The sequence below is a fragment of the Cydia splendana genome, chromosome 13 (genome assembly GCF_910591565.1).
Source record: "Cydia splendana chromosome 13, ilCydSple1.2, whole genome shotgun sequence".
NCBI classification, from domain to species: Eukaryota; Metazoa; Arthropoda; class Insecta; order Lepidoptera; family Tortricidae; genus Cydia; species Cydia splendana.
The window spans coordinates 1,825,478-1,846,384 of NC_085972.1; the positions used below are offsets into that span (position 1 = coordinate 1,825,478).

Here is a 20,907-nt window from a genome sequence, read left to right on the forward strand (position 1 = left end):
AATTGCGTTTGCTTGCGATAAAATGCTGGCGCGTGGCCCGCCGCGTTCCGCGCATCTCGCGCTGCCCCCGCACGATGACATACATGCTATACTATTATATACTAGACAGACAGATTATTTGTACATTTGAACAAGTCTCTAACCTGGTTTATCCGGCATGGGTATGGCAATCTTCTCAGGTAGCTCTAGCGAAGTGCGCTGCGCGCGGTAAAATGCTGGTGTACGGCCCGCTGCATCTCGCGCGCCGCGTGCTGCACCCGCGCGCTCCAGCAGCGCTGCGGCGGCGCCAGCGCGGCGGCCCACTGCGTAGTGGAGCGGTGTGCGGCCGAACTGACGAACATAATTACGTTATTTCTAAAATCAAGTTGCAAATCTAATCAATCATAGGTATAATTTAACTATTGTTAAGGGGGAAAGGTGGTTTCCACTTCGTTATATCCGTAAAGTCGCATGAATTACAAGTAGATCAACAATGCTTTAGTTCATCTTTATATCTACATACTCGACAATAGTAACCCAGTATTTACAAGATTAGGCTAATACCAGACAAGGCATGGCTTGCGACTCAACTGGATTACTTATTTAGCGTTATTTACGACACATTGTCGTTACGTCTCTAGGAAGCCATTTTATCATTCGCACGTGCGTCTCGCTTGCGCCAGAAACAAGTAAAAGTACACGCAGCTAAATTAGGCCCACTTACGGCTCGATTCAGAAAATGAATTAGATTTCTACTAGACTTCAACAAGTTACGATATGGATAATTTAAAGATATTTGTAAGATAGATATGTCAAATTTGACGTTTCCGCGATTCTGGAGGCCCTCTTGAACGATTTCGACAAGTTATGACTTAGATATCCAAGTCACATCTAGTCGATATCTAATGTAGATCTAGTTGATCTCTAAATCGTCTCTAGGTCTTGTGATTATCTCGAAATCCGAATAGGCCTGTTAGTATTCGATAGAGTAGAGCTGAAACTTCACGTATAATATTGTCTCTATGAGTATTATATTGCTCGTTGAAAGAAAAGTACAGACATCGATAAAATCTAGGATCAAAAAATTATTTTTGTCAGAAACTTATTATAGAGTTAGACCAAGAAAAGATTGCAATGAATTTGATAGCACACGCAGTGCAAGTGTTATATTAAACATCAAAAATCTATGTAATATGACGTATATAAATAACACTTCCACTGCGTATGCTACCAAAATCGTTGCAGACTTTTCTTGGTCTAACTCTATTTGAATGTAAGTTGACATTGGCCTCCGTAAAGACAATGTTTTGGCTAAGGCGTAGCACATTGAGCATAGCATAACAGTGAATAAGTGAGCAATGTGGAAAACATGTAAATAAGCTACTGATAGTTAATAGCACTGTCGATGACTCCTGCTCTTGAACACTTGTTTTTATGGACTTAAAAAAATCTCTTGTCAGTAGATTAAGGATATTACTGGGATATTATGCTTACATAATCGTATTATTATTTAATTAAACTGTATGTCTTTACCACCATGCTGAAAAACAAAAGTGAAAGCATTAGCATCAAAAAAGTGTTAGCATTTGACTAAACAGTATAATATTAGTGTCTGTCGACCTTTTTGCTTGTCCTTAAACAAAAATATTGACGTATTAAGTACTTTCTTACCCAAGCTCCAACCCAATTAATTAGTAAGTAGGTATCTAAAAATGTTTTGAACTCGTAACCCTAACTACAAAGGGGTCATCCATTAATTACGTCACACGTTTAGGGGGAGGGAGGGGGTCAAGAAAATGTGACATATTGTGACATGGGGGGGGGGGGGGGAGACACAAACTTTGTGACGTCACTTTAACTTCATCAGTAACCGAATTTTTTTTATAAATTATTTTATTCGCTGTACATTTAAATAACAAGTTTTTAAAACGATAATGTGACGTCACACTAGGGGGGAGGGGTTTGCCAAATGTGACCAAATGTGACAAGGGGGGAGGGGTCAAAAAACCTAGAAATTCGTGTGACGTAATTGATGGATGACCCCAAACGTGGAAACCATAATGTGACGCACATACCGACTTTAGACTAGAACTCGATTGTCATCTAATCGATTGGCTGATAGACGCATGTAGAACACAATACCACCAGAGACTAGTAATATTCAAGACACGCTCTGGCTTCGCACGGCTTACACAAAACTTTCACAAATTATACACTTAAACCATCCTCAAGAATCACTCCATTGATAGATGAAAACTCGCATGATAATCCATTCAATAGTTTATTGCGAATATACAGACAGACAGACGCGGCAGGGGACTTTTTATTTTATTAGGTGTAGTGATGATGTGACGTAAATAAATAATATATTCTTTTATTTTTTTTCCTTTAAACTAGATTTTTTTGTCGAAACCGAAATTCGGGTTTGCTCTAGTTTTGGCCGAAATATGATTTTTATGCCTAAACTTAATTTGGTTGGATACTACCGGATAACTTCATAGCAATCTAGGAATTTTGAAATAGGCACCAACATCATTTAACTGAACATAGATAGACCTTATCACTTCATAATAAGGGTCACAAATGGTTAGTTAATTATAATGGTACCAAACACTAACACTCGGCCCAAGCCCTCCTACACATACACTTACGACTCAAATGGCGAGCTTTACTGCATGTCTTGCGGCCGGAAGTTTAAAACAAAACTCGGTTTCGCAAGTCACGTTCGAGCCCATGCACGTCAGAATTTACAGAATACCTGATACTGATTTGTCCGGGTGTCGCCGTCGACGGATACGTCTGGGAGGACATCATCATCATCACCAAACACTATTTCAGTTCGTACAATTATCAGAACAATTGCGCATGTATATTTAATAAGTCTACATTGATGTCGGCTATTACTGACATAAAAAAAAAAAAAAAAAAAACATTTATTGCAGATCAATGATCCATATGATGTTAGTAACAATTTTGACTTAATAACTAAGTTAGTCGGTATAGAAAATATACAAAAAATATACAACACGACAAATTGGCCCGCGATTGGTCGCGGCCTCATCCTATTTGCATATACCTAATTGGAAACCGACTGAATTAGGTGCAGCTAAAGCTGTTTTGATAGGTATTGTTTTAATGGATTTTACCTATGGCGGTATTTAACATGGTTTCGATGTGAATGATTCAACTTGTTATAGGTATGATGTAGGTAGGTATTATATTATGCATATTATGTACTTAGGAATATTTTGTTCTAACAGTAAAAGTTTCTGAACAGTTACTTTACAGATCTAAACTTAATCATACTAAATTAATATAAAAGGTTCTATGCGGTGTCTTTATCAAAGTTTAGAAAATATGGTTATGGACAAAAAATTGTCATTCAGACAAATGAAATTTGACAAACATTGCAGTTGCAATTCGAGAAGAATCCTTCAGAACGTTCGATATTAGGCTGTCATGTTTCAGCGGTTCCTGATCAGTCTGCCGAATCTGGCGTGGGCGGATCATTAGCAGATGGACATAGGGCGATTGTGCACTACAATGAATTTTACTGTCCGGCAGTCCGAGATATTACGGTCCGATATGGCACGCCAATAAATGTATATAGTAGCTTGTGCACTAGACGTAATTTTACCGTCCGACATTTTACTTTTCCCCATTCCGGACAGTTTTTTTCCGGCCCGAGATGACAGCTATGAAAAACGTGTTTATGCTTGTGCACTGCGTCTAGAATTAGTATATTATTCATGAGTTGGCCGGGCGGTGGGGCGGGCTAGGGGGGGTGTGTGTTTCATGCCACTGCACCGCACCTGCGAGTAAAAAGACGGACAAGTGCACAAGCCAATCATCCGTTTTTTTTCATGCCACTGCGCCGCACCTGCGAGTAAAAAGACGGACGAGTGCACAAGCCAATCATCCGTTTTTATCATGCCATATCGGACCATGAAAACTCGGACTGCCGGACAGTAAAATTCATTGTAGTGCACAATCGCCCATAGCCGACGGGCTATGCTGGCACTGACGAGTGCCAGCGTCTTAGAGTTTACCCAAGCTATGCCCGTTTTCCGTGTTTCAATTGTGACGTTCCACGGAAAAAGGTACCTTATGGCGGCCGGCGCTTACGTCGCATAGCGCCGCAATAATATTGGAGCGGCGTTAATAATAGCGTAAGCGCCAACCACCATAAGGTACCTTTACCCGTGGGACGTCACAATTTATTTACCTAATGGTGAGTGTATTTTTAGGGTTCCGTACCCAAAGGGTAAAACGGGACCCTATTACTAAGACTTCGCTGTCCGTCCGTCCGTCCGTCCGTCCGTCCGTCCGTCTGTCACCAGGCTGTATCTCACGAACCGTGATAGCTAGACAGTTGAAATTTTCACAGATGATGTATTTCTGTTGCCGCTATAACAACAAATACTAAAAACAGAATAAAATAAAGATTTAAATGGGGCTCCCATACAACAAACGTGATTTTTGACCAAAGTTAAGCAACGTCGGGAGTGGTCATTTGGATGGGTGACCGTTTTTTTTTTTGCTTTTTTTTGTTTTTTTTTTGCATTATGGTACGGAACCCTTCGTGCGCGAGTCCGACTCGCACTTGCCCGGTTTTTTTTTATTTAAGTACAGGGGCTGATTTTTGAATTTCGAGCGCTCGATATCGTGATTTTCCCTCCAATATTTCACCACTACTAGGCATTTAGATTCTACTAATAGAATTGAAACGAGTGGACAATACCTCTTTCCACCAGATTCCCAATATCTATTGCTCGTATTTCAAAATTATCAATTCGCCGTTTTCCACAGACTTTCGAGTGATGAAATCGAGCGCTTGTAATTCAAAAATCGGCCCCAGTACTTACAGAATCTCTCTGATGGACGAGCTGTGGGTAGTTGTTGACCAGCCACTCGACGATGTCCGTGTAGTCATAGTACACAGCTTTATGAAGCAGCCCGGCACCGGCCTCGTCGCGACACGTGACTGTTTTCTTGCGATTGTAATCGCCGTCTAGAAGCTCCTGTGAATATACAGACAGTATTAGTGGGGATAAAGCTCCAACGCGTAGACGCAGTTGCAGAGATTGATGTTTTAACACGTTCAAGGACATTGCGCCATTCTCGAAACTGCGTGATCAATGCGGGACATATAAATCCCAAATACAAGGTGCTTTCCCGGACTTTTCTATGGACAGACTGCCACATCCCATTTTCTATAAAAGTTGTGACAGCTTAATTTGTTGCTGCAATTTCTTTGTCTACCCCGAACATTTTTATAAACTAATTTCGGGTAGTTTAGTGTTGTTTTATTTATATCTCCGTTGACATTTGCTGGGAAGTCGATCTTTCCGTAACCACAGCTGGTGCAACTCAGCTAAAACGTCGGAATTTAAGGTAAAAACAATGAAATTATATCGCGGTAGACCCGTTTGTGTAATTACTAATTAAATAAAGCTAAATTTGTTTACATCTTTATACATTGAAGGGGCACGTGATACGGCACCCCGTATAGAGCCATAACGTCCTCGGCCATATCATGCCACAGCATGCGTTAGGCCTCATTCACACGGGCGCTTTTACAACGTGCGTTAAAAAATCGTTTGAATGACACAAATAGGTACATGTGTATTTATTCACACGACGGCGGTGGCGCTTTATCAAGCGTTGTTGGATTTTCGACTTTATGCCTTGGTCGTTAAATCGAATTTAGAGTGCGGACAGATTTAAGCGCTTTTTTAACGCGCGTTGTAAAAGCGCTCGTGGGAATGAGGCTTTATGGCCTTATAATGGTGATGCATAAAGCCAGTAAGTCATTCTAGAAGCATTTTACTGTGACAATTGAGCCTGACGGTGCGCCTACAACGTAAGATACGTGACTTCCAACTACAAAGAGCGTTTAACACCAATTACCAGTTGTACCTGCAGTTCCAACAGCGACCCCTTCTCCACAGCCTCATGCAGCGCCTCACACTTGTTGACTAAGGCCTCTATATGAGTGGGTAGGGGCAGCGGCTCGGCCTCTATGAGAAGCCGCCGGCCCTGCCCCGCGAGCACGGCGCGCTCCAGCCCGCCGTCGGCCCCGCCGCGGGCCAGTTGACGGAGTTGGGCTGCTGACACCGCGCCTAACACTGGAGAGAAATATTTAATATATTTAATTGAAATTGGAATACTTATTGCAGATCGTGGTCCATAGTGTGTTAGTACAGGTAAAATTAATATTCACATGTTACATGATACCTATTTAAATTATTGGTTAGTTATTATATTACATAGGACACAAAACAAAACAAAAATCAATAAAGATTACAATTACATTCTAGACTGGATAAGCGCTTTAACATGAAGCTTCATATAATACAATACATATTCTTTTCAATAAAAAAATTGTTAATCTGTCTATTTCAGGTCAACCTTACACGTTGGGCAGTGGAACTTTGAAACCAAAACCTTTAATGAAATCGTCGGGTGACAATCAAAAGTCACTAACTAACACCATTGAAATTATTGGACAATAAACCGTGTTACAAGTGTAATAACGTGCATTGTTACTTTAATTTTTTGATAGTACTTAGTGACTTATGCTTGTCACCCGACGAAATACTGTGTGTCGCGGATTTATTATTTAATTTTCTTGTTGTTATAGCGAGCTATCATATGAAATTAGGGGGAAGAAATTCCATTTCCAAGTAACTTCGAACCTTGTCACAGTCACAATAATTATGATATCCCTGGCGCGATTTTTCATATTAAAAGTAAGAGTAGCACAGAAATCATACCCCTTGATATGATTTTAACTAAATACAATCCATTTAGTTAATATGTGTTTTGGTATCTTTTAAGGGGCCCACTGATTAACAGTCCGCCGGACGGTATCGGCCCGTCAGTTGTTCGGAACTGTCAAATGTTTTGTTCTAACTGACAGGCCGATACCGTCCGGCGGACTGTTAATCAGTGGGCCCCTTTAGTGAATAACCGATAAACAACCAGAAGAACAATTCACTCTTTTTTAAAGATTATAGGTAACTCATCGCGTCTCGCGTCTGATCGTGTTTAAAGTTGGAACATGAATTATACAAAACCGTTCTAGCAGACTGGTGAACCGGTAAACAATAATTATTGGCAATAAAACATTATCAGGAGTTCACAAAGGCATAATTAGATGATTATTGCGCCCTGATATGAGCCCTTAGGCCACATTTAAGACAATGATATCATATGCTGTTATTAAACACCTTTTATCATAATTAAGCCACTAGTTATATTATGTACCTATTGGTTCCGAAAACCACATACCATTTTCTGCTTTGCTGGGAAAACTTATAAAAACTCAAAAATGCTCGTTTTACCAGAGATAAGACCTAGATCGATCGATTTTTCGCCCTCGAAAACCCCCATATTATAGCATTCATCGAAATCGTTAGAGCCGTTTCTGAGATGCCCGAAATATAATATATAAATAAATAAATATATAGACAAGAATTGCTTGTTTAACACATTCAACACCAAGAACCCGACTGTCGGGTACACTGTTCGTAGCGACTACGCGCTACATACGACGAAACCGTGGCTACGCGCTACGAGCGTAACCCGTAGCACTTAGTGGTATTGAATGTGTTAAAGGTATAAGATTTGACCGAACGTGTGAAATGCTACTGAATCTTCGCCACGTAGACTTTACGCGTGTGTGCTACGGCGCCTACGGCGTAGTGGGCGGCGTTTTCAAGTGTAAGATATGTATATACATATATGTATATCTATATAATATTATGTACATAATATACAAAATCATCATCAGACACATACATGTGAAAAATATGTCACATTACCTATATGAGGAGGAAACTAGGCAATATAATGTGGTTATCAAAGTGACATTATTTTAAGTCTAGTTGGTCGCGTCAATGCCTCAAATTTTGGTGATTCATTGTGAAAGTTCTGAAGTTTCAGAAGAAAGTGATTAGTGTTTTAATTAATTAAGCTGAACTGGAGAAACATGGGAGAAACTATTAAGATGCCTTTAATTGAAGTCGCCAGTAAGTACGTTTCTTTCTATCGAGTACCTAATTTTATTGACTTCCATGAGCACGTAGGTACAAAAATCTACACCAAAAGACCCAAACCCTTGAATAAAATACCTCTAGCGGTATCCAGTACATAATTGCTTCCACCTGTGGAAGTCAAATATATATACAGACAATAATTCGCTGATTTTTATCTCCTAAAAACGTTTTTCTCGGTAGCAAATTACTACAATTACGTAACCGTTTCATACCATTTACTTGAACTTATTTACGCAAAATACTTCATAAATGCTGTTACATTCCATTATTTCCACGGACCGCATACTGGCGTCCAAACAAATGACGAGTATGTAATCCTTATTACAAAGCTATAAGGTCTATCGATGGCTAGCTGAGAGGGGACTAACGCAAAATTGTAATTGTAATTAAGGGTATTTAAATGCCATGAAAAAAATCACACGGGAACTAAACCATAGGGTGACGGACAAGAACCAATTATGGACTGGATTTTTTTTTCTTAAACTAAATTTTTAAGAAACAGACACTATATTTTTCAACTAACAACACTATGTTCAGGCAACTGATGACCATAAAAACTAGTAAAGATCATAAATGGTGGGCTATTTTGCTTGCTATGCTTGTTTAAAAAAATGTGCCCTTGGCCGGCATGTAAAATGCAAATGGAGCAGCCTGTTGTTCGCATGTTTATGACCATTCTGAGATTACTGGATTTATGCCCTAACAGCCGGCGGTCGTGGCCTGACATTGTACTTGCTACTTGCAGCTATACAGGTTGCATTCTTCAAGCATTCTTAATAATAATAACTATTGTCCCGATAGTCGTTTCAGCGAACGGTCTAATAGCGAAGAGTCTCGACCAACAACTAGAGAGACTCTCGCTGGGTGCTTGGATCAAGGGCCAGATGCAGAAGGCGGTGATCTTGGACACGGCGCGTATAGTACGTCGGTTCCTCACTCTGCAGCCCTGACCACCGGCAGCGTGGGCCTTGTCCCGCTGCCGGCGGCACCCAGGTTAGGTTTTTTATAATGTGTTTATATGTATTTTTTATGTGTTTTATATTTTATTTTTATATGCATATTGTGATAAACCTAAACTGAGAGTTTAAATGAATAAAGGAGATAATAATAATGATATAGACTCCTATATATAAACGAGCTGACGAATCGTCCGATGATATACAAATACCTTCGCCCACACAAGGAGAAAAGTATAACAAAAACACACTTAGAATTACAAAAAAAAACTTAATCCGGGGACAAGGAGAGTCATATAGTCATATAGTCATATCGTCATATCAACTAATAGGAACAAATTGACTTTTGCAATTTCTATTAGTTCTTGCAATTTCTATTATCTGTTCGTTGAAATTAGATTTAGGATTACTGAGCTGTTTGTAGAAATAAATAAAGTTTACAGAAATAGTGAAACTTCCATAATTATTACTAAACTTCATTTTTTCCCCCAGTACAGAACTGTTTTTTAATTCCTGGTGATGATTTTTCTCTCAGTGCATGGACACCTGATGTAAAATCAGAGGGGTTGCAAGTGCGATGCCGCCATTTAACATGGTCGTATCGGATACCGCGGGCGACAGTTCATTCCACAGTTTAGCTGTGCAAGGCCTGTCTTGCACAAATACTTACCTAGAATTACTAGGTAAGTACACTGATATTTCGCCCTATGGTTGACTGGTAGAGAATGTCTTAAGGCATTAAGTCCGCCATTTGTACTTATTTTTATTGTGCAATAAAGTTTAAATACATAAATATTAAAAAAAAGAAAGAGTAAAACGACGTTTGCTAGCACGAAATTTGAAAGGAATAGTGAGTTAAAGTTTTCTAATATGTAAAACTTTTACCCGCTCTAACTTCTTTGTATTTACAATTTCTAACAACGAAAACTAACGTAACTTCGATTGTATGGGAGCGGATTTTGTATGACTTTATGTGACTCTTAAAACGACATCTTCCTGTATATTATAAATGAATTCTTCTTGTTTTAAAATAATGTTAAGTAGCGGCAAACTACAATAATCACCATCAACTTTTACTTTACAGCAATTTACTTAAGTAAATCGTTTAATTATGAATTTTACTTCGCGGAAGGTGTGTATTATTATGCAAATTTAATTCATCACACTTGATCATAAAGGCTGCTACCACATGCAGGCGTAAACGCTATTCGTACAGTATTTAACACAATATTTTACTTTTATGGCAGTAATTAATTAAATTACTTATATTCAATCATGTATATGAAGTGCAATAAGACCTTAGTGAACTCGGTGCAGTCGACTGGACAGAAACGGCTTTGGACAGAGTAGCATGGCGGTCATTGGTGTCGGGAAGCCAAGATTACCAGCAATATTCAATCATGCGAAAAATATAATTAATTAATTAAGTAAAAAATTGCATATTTTCCTATAGCTGTAAATACAGTGTTACTGTTGAAATAGTCGATAAGATTATTTTTTTCCTTAATTGAAAATTGGTTCTGGTAAAAATAAAGTGATTACTTAACTACTTTTATCCTTAGAGTATTTAATAACTGGAGTCGCCTTTAAGAATTTACCCCTCTGCCGAAAAACCTGCACAATTGTGCAAACTTTTGTATGGACTGACATGGCTATTTGAACGTTAAGCAGGCCACTGACGAGCCTTCCAAATGGATTCATCCAAATGGACGGCATCCTAATATTAAACATTGTACGTTTTTGACATTCACGGACCGATTTTGGATTGCAGCCACGCTATTTGGACTGTTGGAAGGCTCGTCAGTGGCCACCTTTACGTACAAATCATATAGAAATAGCAATATAGGTACATTTGACGTCCCCTCCCCCGCAAAAATCAACAGACTGTTTCGTACAGATAATGACAGCCATGACGTCTCCAGTTACTAAATGCTTACCTTTTATCAGAGATGTATATAACTCCGTATAAGATAAATAAAGTCTAAGAAAAAAACGTGCCTCGAACGGCCAAGGAAAAGTCATTCTCGAATAGATGGCGCCATTACCTTTGGCCTATTCTCGGCTAGATGGCGTTAGCGACACCGTTTGGTATTTAACAATTTTAACACATATCAGTGAAAGAACATGGGTCACTATGGAACAATAAAAATTAAGAATCATTTATCCGTAAACATATTTTGATTATTTTATACATTTTCAATTTTATTTTAAGTTTTAATCGTGTGTCGATAGATGGCAGTAAATGTACCGTGACTACAAAATTGTCAATGACACGACCCCTCTATACTATCTATTCTTTTTGCTTTTATCTAAAATATTTTCTATAACATACAACGAAAAATAAATTCCGTGGCCATAAATGATGTAGATACAATATCATGCATTTATGTGTAATGTAATGTACAATAGGTCAATGACCTAAGTTGATTACTACTCAGGCTAGATACATTATTTCCTACACTACCTTAATACCAGGTTACAAGAGTAAACGAAACGTAAGTCCTAATTTCCTATATGCTGACAGAGACAAAGCTCTACAAACAACAGAATATGCCTACCAGAGATATGTATAGTAAGGACTGTCAATCTCCAAAAGAAGTGTGAAATCAATTGTCATAATTTGTACCAAGCTCAGAGGAACAACACTACAATACACTACAGAGGTGACAAAGGGGAAGGGGGAAATGATCTTATGGGATTCTTAGTTCCTACTAAGAATCCCATAGCAGAGAAAACGCTTATTGTTTGTCTTTGTCATAGCCTCACTTTTCCTTTCTGCCTACTTCTAAAACGTCGTAACTGTCACGTCAAAACGTTATTATACAGTCAGCGCCATATGGTAGGTAGCATCCAAAGTATTCAAATAGTTCGGTACCTACACCATTTGACCGAGAATATGCTAACGTCGTTTCGAAAATATTTTTTGAACTAAGTACATATATTATATACTACCTTCTACTTTACTGAAACGTAACGTTCCAAACTGCCAGTCTATTATTTACTCGTCTCTGGTCTCCATTATCGTGAATAGATCATACTGCGTGCCCAACACTAATGGAACTAGCACAATTTAACCCTTACACACCTATCTAACCCTATCACAATACAAATAGAGGCTAATTCCCCGTGGCATTTCTAAAATGCAATGTGTACAGTCGCCATCAGATATATTGGAGCGGCCGAGGTGCTCACAAATATCTGAACACGCCTCTATTGTTAGGGCGTTAGAGTGCGTGTTCAGATATTTTTGAGCACCTCGGAAGCTCCGATATATCTGATGGCGGCTGTACGATGTACACGATTAATATTGATGTCGGTTCGACGACACAACGGCAACATATTTGCCATCATACTTAAAACAAAAACGCATCTCTACTGTGAGAATTACGGTTCGAAATCGAATGACTAGAAAGGAATGCCAAATGGTTAAAGGGTTAATTGAATATTTTTTAACCTTATTGGAGCGTATTAAGGTTTATAATGGGGTGTGTAGGTTCGACGACCAATAGGCTGTTCACCTGAGCGGCCTACAAAACTTTTCAATAGTTGGTCTAGCTTTTTAGTAGATTCTATCTAGATAGAAAATTAGAATAAGTACTGTCATACACGAAAATTTGAGCCCTACGATTATAATCTTTTTAATTGATATAATGTAGGTATTATTGAACATTTAGATCTAAAAAATGTTTGGTATAGATTAATTTTTGTACTTTATCGTTCTAAGCGTGTAAAAACCTTCAATTTTTTTTTAAATTTGTTTGATGTAAGTGTTAGAAAAAAATATCCAAGTAGTATCTTTCTTTTGTAATGTCTAAACAGAAAAGATGCCGGTTTTCCCGAACGTTTTTGACCCATTTATATTGATTCAATATACCTGACCAATTTAGCAGTATTTGAACCTGTGTTAGAGTTAATTCTGCACAGACTGCAATGACAGTGTGAAAATGTCACCATAATCATAAAATTACTGTGAAAATATGACGTTTATTGTGGCATTCCCTAGCATAGTGCAGAGTTATATAGCTCAGACGGACGGGTATGAAAGTCACATTTGTCGTTAAATATCTAATTTACTTCAAATGCCCCAGACTTTCTAGGGTGTGCTTCATAATTAATAAGGTCAGTCGACCCACCTACAAAAAGTCATAAGTGTCGACAATTTTCCACTTAAAAACGTCACTTTGTAAATAAAAATGTAAAAGTATTGCAAAATGCCGCGCATATTTCGTATAATTCACCCCTGAGACAGGGCGCATGACAAGAATATTATTCCACATGGCTTAACTAAGCATCCACATTAACTAACCAGTATTACCAGTCCGGGACTCAACAGTTCAATTCAATGGTTAGTAATCCACATCTCTTCTCCGCTCCGCTATATTGGTTGATTCCTACACGTCTCCTTTCATCGCGCTCATCTCCATTTTCGGTGGAAAGGCAGTCTAATAATATGGCGCTAACGCAAGGTGGCCACTGACACTGACGAGCCTTCCAATAGTCCAAATGGCGTGGCTGCAATCCAAAATCGGGCCGTGAATGTCAAAAACGTACAATGTTTAATATTAGGATGTCGTCCATTTGGATGAATCCATTGTAACGGCATCCATTTGGAAGGCTTGTCAGTGGCCTGCTTAAAGTTGAAGTGTGCAAAAGAGAGGCAATCACGTACATGAGCATTTCATGAATTTGAAATAGCTAACAGATTAAAAAACATGACTACTTTTGGAATTCTGTAGTGTCCTAGCACCCTGCATGAATGTAAATAAGGTTAGCGTTATGGAAAATACGAAAAACTGCATTCGAGACATATGTATGTATTATGGATGGTATCATCGAAAATACCGTTACAAAAGGAAATAACATCCAATCATTACAATTAGACATCTTTCCAAATTTCATCGCGCTTTTGATCGTAGACAAGCAATCCGCTGTATTAAATCGGTGTCTCCAATTAAAACATACTGATGACCATTGGCCACAACATCTATAGCAAATGATTGTTGCAGCGTCGGGTAAAATCAGGTGTTTTGCAACGTCTTCGATGACTGAAGAGTCCAATACCAGAGCGGTATCTTCTGCCACAGTATAATCACAATCATGACAAGTGTCCAACCCGTGTTGATTCCCGCACCTTGTTAAGTAGGTGAAGTTTCCTCTTCACGGATGCTGCATCGCCTGGGACGCAGTTTGGAGACAAGAACTTGATATCGACGTACCCTATGGGAGCGTAGGTTCGTATCCTACCGACTGCGCCATGTAAAACATGTATTGTAACCGAGGAATAAATAACACACGTACTCGTAAGGTGGTTGTAAGACTGATCTTTATTCCACTACCCACACATATCAAATTAGGTATATATATTTATGACAATATCGACGACAAAATTAGTCGATTATACTGTAGGCATAGAGTGGTGGGAATAGCAAGTCAAAGCGTGCGAAATGTTCACTTTGTTCACGCCATCACGCTAAGGTCGAGCTGTTGATGTGTTGTAGACTAGCCAGTCACGGCACGAGAGCGGTGTCAGACTTCCTAAATACCGTAAACCGGGGTTACTTTGATCAATTTTAGAGTTTGGCACCATTTTTTGACTTTCCTAATATACGTAAAAATATGAAATAAAAATATAATAATCGGTTTTTTCTCTTCTTTCCACCTGCCAAATAAAAAAAAATTGGGACTTATTTTTTTTTCGGAAATAAATAAAAACAACGCGATCAAAGTTATATTGAGAATGGGGTTACTTTGAAACCACTATTTTTTTTGCTGACAATCTAAAGTAGACCCGCTAAAAAGCCCATAAAAAATAAAAAAATATAAATCGGTTAAGTACTTTTTAAGTTATTTATATTTTTAAGGTGTGGGGTTACTTTGATAACATACCAAATGATACAAATTAATAACTTTAAGCGCTTATTACATTATCTACTATAAATAACGTAGGATTATAACTTATTATCTCACTTAGCAACTGATTTTTGAATTGCAAGCTTTACGGTTTCAGTAAATTTGGTCTGTGCACCCGGGTTTTTGATATGTTGCCTTTATACTTATTGTGTAACGTTGTATAAAAAAAATTGTATGCTCTCGATGCGGCACGAATAGATTTTGTGCCCGCCACTATGTGTGCGAGTGCATCATTGAGTTGTTCTTCTTGGTATTTTTTGTAGTCTCGTTACCCGATATTTTTTTGTAATCTCTGGCATTGTTTTTATAAAAAAAATGCATATTTAATAATAGTAGAATTAATTAATACCCTGGTGGGCTGGTGGCCTTACGCACGTATAATAAAGCACCTAAAGCAAAGACGCAGGATTAAATATAGCCAATTTCCACCCAGAAAGTTAATTCCATAAAATAGAAACGGGTAAAAGAATGCTTAAAATCAGATGAGCAGTTCCGGATATCACCATTTACGTACAAACTTATAATTCTACAACCTCTACCTCTTCCACTGACTCAAACGATACCTATTTATTATTGAAAGGGATACATTAAAAAATCGTAAGTTGCCAAAATAATTCATGGTGTTACTTTAATATTTTGATCAATTTCACCACGTATAAGTGATCAAAGACACCCCGACCCATGGATTCCTCGGCTATGTGCTCATGTGTAGGTTGTTGAATACAGGTATTTTTTTATAAACTCACGAATAAACACTGATTAACCTAAGACACTATAAAATTACATGTATTTAATTATTGACACAAATACAGTTTAAGTTTTTCAACCATTAAAACCAGGAAAAAATGCGTACCCACCATTAATATTTTTTTTCAAGACGAAATAATAATATTACACTCGCGTCCGGTTACTGGGCGGTGAAGCAACTATCAGTGTTGCCAATAAAGAAAAAATAACTGCGAAGGTATTTTCCAACTCGTCAAAACAAGCACTTTAGTAGTGGAGGGAAGTCGTTATCAAAGTCGACCCGCAAATCAAAGTAACCCCGGTTTACGGTAGTTTCTAGGAATTAGACACTAGGAATATCGATAATTACGTAATATTCGAGCCTCATCGCTATGATCCGTAGCATACAGTCTAAATAATGTTAAAAGCACCTATACAAAGCGGCTGTCTATTTTAAGACAACAGCATTTCTTGTTCTACAAATATAAATTGAAAAGTTAGCCAAATAAGCTCCGGAGGCCAATTCTAACTTACATTTTGACATCGGAATGATATGCAAATGATGTATTTTTGTCATTATTCGCCCGTTCGTCTGTATAAATGTATAACTATATCTACATTGTATGACTATATATATGTAGTTTATGTTCTCAATATGCACATTATGGAGCCTTAAGAGCCACCTACGCCGTCAGGTTTCCTTGGATTAATCAATTATCCATATTATAGCAGAAGCCTTGTTGAGAAACCTCCGGCACATCTGCTTGTATTCTCAAGCAAACGGGGTCATAGAACACTTTTATAAATTTTATAATCGTTAAGTGGGCTATAAACTTCCGATAAATCTAATATCGTTTATTCATTGATTCAGTTACAAAAAACGTTATTTAGTAGGTAAATATTTCAGCTACAAAATTAAAATTAAGCCATTTAGGTTGCGGGTAAATTATTATCAACGCCCTTTTCAATATTTTTTTTATTGATTTTCCAAAAATATTACGTCTGATTTAGTTTCTGCCCAGTTTGCATAAATGCCTGCTGCATGTGCATGTAGCAGCCCTAGCAGCATAATCAGTGGTCTATGCTTTAAACATTATGCAGTCGTTAAGATAAGAGGTGACCTTCGTTTATTAAAATATACAAGTTACATTAAAACAATGTCTAATGCACGAGTGACCTAAAAATGTTTAACTCTTGAACTTTGTGGCACATGCTACAGATTAGCAATTTATGGCATAATACGTAGCATCAAATCGTTAAAGCGGAATTTCGAATATGTACGAATTAATTAATGGCATTGTATTTTAGCAAATATATATTACACTGGTTAAGTAAAATACCTAAAAAGAAAATATTAGCATTTAAGCAACATGTGGCTTAAGTTAGTATTTTTTTTGTAAACCTGTATTATGTAAATCTGTACCTACCAATTAATTTCTTAGTGCCAGCAAAAAGAATAGATAGTATAGAGGGGTCCTGTCATTCTAAATTGTGTAGTCACTGTAAATTTACTGCCATCTATCGACACACTACTAAAACTCAAAATGAAATCGTATAAAGTTATCAAAAAATGTATATATATGGATAAATGATTTTATTATTTTTATATCATTTTGATCCATGTTCATTCACTGATATCTATGTGTTAAAATTGTTAAATATGAAACGGTGTCGTCACGCCATCTAGCCGAGGATAGGCTAAAGGTGTGTGCGCCATCTATTCGAGAATGACTTTTGCTTGAATTCCGAGGCACGTTTTTTCCTTAGACTTTATTCGTCTTATACGAAGTTACATATTATTATGTCTTTGGTGCCAGTAATATAATATGATATGAACCCTTTTATACCAAATCATCAGTTGCTCTTAGAGAGAACAAATGATAATTCATGAGGAAACCCCCTGCGATAGACTTTTAACTCTTTGACTATAGACGTCAAGTGACGCAGGCGGAACAGTCTAATATCAACCTTCGTACCCAAGGTACAGTCGCCATCAGATATATCGGGGCGGATAAGGCGCTCACAAATATCTGAACACGCCTCTATTGTCAAGGCGTTAGAGTGCGTGTTCAGATATTTTTGAGCACCTCGGACGCTCCGATATATCTGATGGCGACTGTACAAGGTTCACTATGAAGCGCCACGCCGCGCACGATAGGCTTGGTATTCAAACGGTTAATTCAAGATGAAATTCGACTTTATATAAATCCTCAATCTGCATTCGATTTTCTTGTACAATCTTTATAGAAGGCCTGAACTCAGCAGTGGGTTGTATACCTTGTGTAGGTAGCTGGTGATGATGAGTCAAAACTGTATTAATTTATTCCCCAGAACTCTACTTACGTACTTATCACGTCACGACACATTCATGAATTTTCTAGCAATTTCTAAATAGTTAAAGTTGTGTTTGTGTTTTAACATGACATTTTAACTAAGTATATTAACAATTTTCAGATCCTGAAGCATCTAATAGTTGTTAGTCTTATGTCTTAGCACTAAGACGTACATATAGTCAGTTTTTTAAATTAGTCATAGTGCCTTGTTGCCGTGGAAATGTTATATAGGCCTTACAGACCTACATGGTAAGGTTTAAATTTCGAAGAAATATCGAAGGTTTATATGGCGTTAATCGTTGGCACATATTGCAGCAACACGCGATAGGCTTTTCGGCTGACACAGTGTTTGCACGACACTTTCATTCTGGCAGCTCGCTGCACATGATCTTCATTTGTTTTAGTTTCTTTTCGGGAAATTTAGTTTAAACTTTTACCTACTCGTGTTTTTAAGTTGGATTATTTACCACGTACACAATTTACTATGGGTAGGACAAATGTAGACTTGAGGCTAAGTAGTTGGAAGTTTTGACCTAATGGAAATGGGTGCAAAATTGAATTGTTTAGATTTTTGTTTAGGTTTCAGGCTTCAAAGAACTAAAAGCATGTGATTGTTTCCATTCCTTCCTTTTGTTAATACGCCTCAGTAAGGGGGCATAGCAACGAATTTTCTATCTTAAAGGCAGCGGAGTCTCAAGATATATTTATAGTAACAACTAAAACAGCTGCAACTAAAATGGTTGGTAGAAACTCCACGTCTTTGAGGAGAGTCACGCCCAGTAGGAAAGCCAAAAATTTGTTGGTATGACGACATTAAAAGAACAGCTGGATCAAGATGGGCACAAAGAGCACAAAATAGAATGGAATGGCAAAAAGTTAAGGAGGAGGAGGAGGAGGAGGAGGAGGAGGAGGACGAGGAGGAGGAGGAGGAGGATTGCTTGAAAAGGGCTAAAAAGAAGAAGAAGAACTATAACTTACGTTTCGGCGGGCTGTGGTGCACGTAGATACCGTCCTTCCTGGTGCCTCGGTCCTGCAGCCACTTCTTGATGCTTTCCATCACCCCCAGCTCTACGATGCTGGCTGATTCTTCACTGAAACATCTGCATTTTTCATTACAATGTTGTATAAAATTAATACAATATTTTACTTTACCCTTTTGAGAGCCTAGAACCTTCCAAGCATTGTACAGATGTAGTGCATAATTGTTTTCCATAGTATTTTTTCGGATCCTTCGTATTTGTCATGCTACTTCTGTCAACCCCAGTACTTTTTGTACCGAGACTGACTGAAATAGTAACTTGTTATTTTATGTCGATATCAAAAAATTGCTTTCAATCAATCAATCAAAGCATTTATTTTCAGGCTACTAAGGCCCATAGATACATACCTTACAAACTAACATATATATGCAATAATAAAAAACTTAAATACTAAAAAATCATTTTCGTGACGCAGTTTTCTGTTGCGGCGTCACTTGCTCTGGTGTAGGATTCGGCAGATTCCCACGGAACCGCCGAAATATCACACCCTTCGGCCAGAAGCGTTCTTTATAGCGTACGCCGCTGTCCCAATAGCAAATGTTAGTTTTGCTATCTTACATCAATGCCTTTGATACTTATGTCGAAGGACGTTTGAAATGTTTGCTTATTTATATTATTTGTCTACTTGTTATAAAATTCTAAGGAGGCCAAAGATTTGGGATACGAAGCTTTCTTGCTCCAGCGAATTTTTCCTTTACTTTTTTCTTTATATCTATGCTTTATCATATCATAAAATTATCATTTATTCAGTAATAGTCATACAGAGAGGTATAGTAAGAATCTGGAATTTCGTCGTGGGTTTGAAATTTTGCTTAAGTTGAAACCCGTGGGGGTTTCAACTGGGAGGAGGTGAGGTGAGGAAGGAGTGGTCCTCTGCTAACTTTACTTGAACTTATTATGTTACATAGCTAGTCGCTCAACCTGTTCAATTCTCAAACGCTGCTGAAAAGAATAAAGATAATTCTGTAGGCATAACATAACATCTTTAAGTGCCGTAGTAATTTAAAGGGTTAATTATATCATGACGTGGACACATGGCAATGTCCGTGCCATCGATTGCCGGCCGGCGCGCCGGTCGATAATGTGCCGTATTAAATATTTACCGGCCAGCCGACAGACTGACATCGTTCAATTTGTTGACCTATTACCGAAATATCGGTTCTATTAGACCAGGGGGTCTAACCAAGGTGACAATCGTATGTCGACAAACGCAAAATGAATACATTACAATGAAAAATTATTACTGAGGTGTGCCAATAAAGAGTAATCTATCTATCTATCTATGAATAGATAAAATGTTCCGGGATGACAGATGCTATGAAAAGTCACGTTGACATTGACATACATTGACATCTTGGCTAGGCGCCAGTGGTTCTTAACCTTTCAGTGGTAATGGCCAAATTGCCATTTTTAAAAGTGACGGCTATTATATCAAATTATCAGTTGGATAAAGTTATCCTTCACATCATATGCCTGCTGAATGGTTAGGAAATATATAAATAATAAAATTTAATAATGACCTTGGATTGCCAACAGCTGTTCAGTTTCAGACATTCGGGACACACAAAACACACGTAGCCTAGGGAAAGTACGGTAATATACTGAATTACCTCAGGTGTGAGAATTGCAGTCAATAGATGGCTGGCACCATTATGCGCACTCCGAGGTTCACACGAGACAAGTCTTAACGACAACAGGTACAGTCGACGTCGAAAGTAGTTACTGAAAATATGCTAAAAAAGCCTGAAAATAAAGGCTAAATTGTATTGAGCACATCCTCCACCCACGCCGCTTCTTCATAGTGGCCATGATGTAGTCAATGTGAGGAAGACCGTCTATCAGGTAAGACCGTCTACAAGCTCTTTCATCGCTACTAACTCTGTGCCTGTACACACTCTGCTTA

General features: G+C 38.1%; 1 protein-coding gene across 1 annotated transcript; it reads right to left on the reverse strand.

The window, feature by feature from the left end:
- Positions 1 to 138: 138 nt before the first annotated feature.
- On the reverse strand, positions 139 to 20,587 carry LOC134796438 (serine/threonine-protein phosphatase 6 regulatory ankyrin repeat subunit C-like). Its single transcript, XM_063768631.1, has 5 exons — positions 20,525 to 20,587; positions 18,943 to 19,064; positions 5,890 to 6,107; positions 4,845 to 5,000; positions 139 to 330 (listed from the first exon to the last, which is right to left on the reverse strand). The coding sequence occupies exons 2-5, from the start codon at positions 19,019 to 19,021 to the stop codon at positions 139 to 141; spliced, it is 645 nt and encodes a 214-aa protein (XP_063624701.1). The 5' UTR covers positions 19,022 to 19,064; positions 20,525 to 20,587.
- Positions 20,588 to 20,907: the final 320 nt, after the last annotated feature.

What these genes read in the sequence shown, in the direction of transcription:
- LOC134796438 (XM_063768631.1), bottom strand. Translation starts at nt 19,021, where the DNA reads ATGGAAAGCATCAAGAAGTGGCTGCAGGACCGAGGCACCAGGAAGGAC. An exon ending in GCACCACAGCCCGCCGAAAC is followed by an intron (nt 6,108 to 18,942) that starts GTAAGTTATAGT and finishes ATTTCTCTCCAG; the next exon opens with TGTTAGGCGCGGTGTCAGCA. An exon ending in TCGTCCATCAGAGAGATTCT is followed by an intron (nt 331 to 4,844) that starts GTAAGTACTGGG and finishes TATGTTCGTCAG; the next exon opens with TTCGGCCGCACACCGCTCCA.